At 33.0% G+C, this 3,604-nt stretch overlaps 2 protein-coding genes across 3 annotated transcripts in view; one reads left to right on the top strand and one right to left on the bottom strand.

Moving 5' to 3' along the window:
- The window catches only part of LOC111688276 (annexin B11), a 19,541-nt gene that overhangs the window by 3,847 nt on the left and 12,090 nt on the right, over window positions 1–3,604 (bottom strand). The window lies entirely within an intron of this gene.
- Window positions 1,148–2,129, top strand: LOC124418604 (metacaspase-1-like). Its single transcript, XM_046945333.1, has 2 exons — window positions 1,148–1,771; window positions 1,998–2,129. Exons 1-2 carry the CDS (start codon window positions 1,187–1,189, stop codon window positions 2,112–2,114), a joined length of 702 nt encoding a protein of 233 aa, XP_046801289.1. The 5' UTR covers window positions 1,148–1,186; the 3' UTR covers window positions 2,115–2,129.

Below are 3,604 nucleotides of genomic sequence, written 5' to 3' on the forward strand. Positions count from 1 at the left end.
AATAGATAGAAAGATAGATAGATAGATAGATAGATAGATAGATAGATAGATAGATAGATAGATAGATAGATAGATAGATAGATAGATAGATAGATAGATAGACAGATACGATCTACAATTAGATCCCACAGACGCGATGTATACCTTTTCTGTTATTATTTTCATTCTATATTCCGTTTGATTTCTACTGAGTACTTGCAGTTCAACAAATTGTTTGAAAACTTTGTAGGGCCCGATCATTTACCTCGTTTCCGCATAAAAAAGGTTCAACTATCACCAACGCAAATTGATTTTGTCATTTCTTTTGTAATACGACGAAATATTGATCATATACCCCTTAAAGTCTTGGGTCAAGCATTGTCCGTCCATCTGTTTTAATCACGATAGAGACCACACAAGAGTATTTATACATAGATATCATATATTGATAAGGTTTGCTTGATATTAAAAACGTCGGTCCACGTTTTCTCATAGCCCCCATACAACAGCTTTAGCTGTCATAACTTGTTGAAGTATACTAGTATAACAATGAAATTCTACATAAAGAAGTCACATGTAAACTAAATTTTTTTAATTAAAATTTATGAGGATCGGTATAAAATTGATCCTATTCTTCGTAAAAGGTTCCCTTCAGAAAATGAATTTAACATTCATTACTGGCTCAGAAATGGGAGTATAAAGATGAAATCCGATATAAAAAGTTTTGTATGAGGACCGATCTATAATTGACCCTATCACTATATATTACTGATTCAGAAATTACAGTACAGTCTCTACCACCTTTCCTAAAGATCATCTATATTTGACTTCGTTTAAATTTCCCTTCAGAAAATGAATTGAATACTGGAAATGAAATGATTACTGGAAAGTTTTGTAAAAACTGAATCAACTGAAACTGTTCGAAATTGTAAAATGTCTTATTCAAATAATTTCCTTTAGTGGTCCAATATCGCCATCGATATTAATTTCAACTTTAACAACTACCTTAACTCCTTCATTTTTTTTTGCAAGACAACAATCATATTGCCACTTCAGATCAAACATCACAATTTTCGGAATAATTTAGTGCCAGCTTATTGTGTTATTCATTACAAATAATTGTCTTTTGCTGTATTTACGAATTATTTCATTGTAACGAAATTTGTGATTGTTTGGATATTCTTCTTGTTATTTATAGGGATCCGGTATGCCACAACCACACGCCACATCTACAGGTTATAATACGAATAATCAACATAGCGGTATGCCAGCTGGTGTGCCATTCGGTGCTGGCTGGATAGCACCAACACAGCATCCACATCAGCAACAACAGCAACAACAACAATCGAATTTACACTATCAAACAAATTCAGCTCCCTATCCTACTCATAACTCTGCTCCATATCCAACACACAATGGTGCTGGTGGAGCTCCTTATCCCACCGCATCACCTTATCCACATACTGCACCCTATCCCTCCAATCAACCACCTTATCCACCAAGTGGTAATCAAGGTGCTCCATATCCTGGTTCATCTTATCCTCACAATCCACAACAGGCTGCATATCCTCCGGTAGCCCCCTCATCATCATCACACTATCATAATCCACAATATGCCACTCCCATTAATACATCGAATCATCCAACATCGTATAATCCACAACATGGTTATACACCCATACGTACTTCATGTGGCCTCGAATCACCAGCTGGCAATATTCAACACTGTTTTGAAGAATTGGCTCAAAGACAAGGTCATCCCATACATCATCATTCTATGCCACGCAAAGAGGTTAGTTAGACAGACACCTTGATAAATCAAAAAAGGCCAACAGTTATGGTTTCATGGGCCTCATTTTGTAAAACCCAAATTAAGTTAAAACAAAAAAATGTATTTCGAAATGTTAAGTTTTACTAAACAAGGCTCTTTAATCTAGACGATCATTTAAATGATCGTCTCGAAATTATTTCTTTATTTATATAAATATTTTAATATTTATTTATTTGTTATATAAAAGTTGGGGTTTTCATCGGAATTTTTATACGATGAAGATAGTTATGTTGAAATTTCTGAAAATCAATATTATGCTGCTAATGATAATAATGATCTAGCGGATGAGGATGTATGTATTTAAATCTATTGTTTCTATCTTTTGTAAAAAAAATGCTCGAAACTATGAAAAACTGTATACGAAAATGAATTTGCTTGCTTATGAATTTGCCTGCTAGTTTTTAAATTTAATTTAATATAATTGTTGTATAATTATATTGTACTAAAAAAGTCCATTACCGCTGCAATTATCTTATACTTATAGTCATGTGTATAAACTAATTTTTTATAGGAGAAAATGTACAACTTTTAATGAGTGGTGGGAGGAGATGTATATTAATTATTTTATTAAAATAGCATTGCTGTGTACTCCGTTATTGACTAAATATGTAGATTTTTTAATATAAAATTATCTGAATAATAAAATTTCTTTAGACTATAAACTAGACTATAGCCTAGACTAAAGACAAGACTACAGACTATGCTAGACTATAAACCATACTATAAACTAGACTATAGACTAGGCTGTAGACTAGATTCTAGTCTAGCCTATAGACTAGACTTTAGACTAGACTTTAGACTAGACTATAAACTAGACTATGGACTAGGCTTTAGACTAGATTATAGACTAAACTATAGACTAGACTATAGACTAGACTATAGACTAGACTATAAACTGGACTTTAGACTAGACTACAGACTAGGCTATAGGCTAGACTATAGAATACACTACAGACCAGACTATAGACTAGCCAATTGACTAGACTATTGACTAGGCTATAGACTAAACTATAGACTACCTTATAGACTAGACTATTGACTAGACTATAGACTAGACTAAAGAGACTATAGTCTGGACTATAGACTAGACTATAGATAAGACTTTAGACTAGACTATATTATAGACTAAGACTAGACTATAAACTTGATTATAGACTAGACTCTAGATTAGACTATAGACTAGACTATTGACTAGTCCATGGACTAAACTGTGGACTATACTACAGACTAGACTAGACTCTAGTCTAGCCTATAGACTAGACTTTAGACTAGACTATAAACTAGACTATGGACTAGGCTTTAGACTAGACTATAGACTAAACTATAGACTAGACTATAGACTAGACTATAAACTGGACTATAGACTAGACTACAGACTAGGCTATAGGCTAGACTATAGAATACACTACAGACCAGACTATAGACTAGATTTTAACTAGACTATTGACTAGGCTATAGACTAAACTATAGACTACCCTATAGCCTAGACTATTGACTAGACTATAGACTAGACTAAAGATAAGACTTTAGACTAGACTATATTATAGACTAAGACTAGACTATAAACTTGATTATAGACTTTAGACTTAACTTTAGACTAGACTTTAACTAGACTTTAGACTAGACAATAGACTTGACTATAGAGTACACTACAGACTATACTTTTGACTAGACATAAACTAGACCGTAGACTAGACTATACACTAGACTATAGACTAGACTATAGACTAGACTATAGACTAGACTATAGACTAGACTATAGACTAGACTATAGACTAGACTATAGACTAGACT

This window comes from Lucilia cuprina, chromosome 3, assembly GCF_022045245.1.
Source record: "Lucilia cuprina isolate Lc7/37 chromosome 3, ASM2204524v1, whole genome shotgun sequence".
Taxonomy (NCBI): Eukaryota; Metazoa; Arthropoda; class Insecta; order Diptera; family Calliphoridae; genus Lucilia; species Lucilia cuprina.

What these genes read in the sequence shown, in the direction of transcription:
- LOC124418604 (XM_046945333.1), top strand. Translation starts at nt 1,187, where the DNA reads ATGCCACAACCACACGCCACATCTACAGGTTATAATACGAATAATCAA. An exon ending in ATTCTATGCCACGCAAAGAG is followed by an intron (nt 1,772 to 1,997) that starts GTTAGTTAGACA and finishes GTTATATAAAAG; the next exon opens with TTGGGGTTTTCATCGGAATT.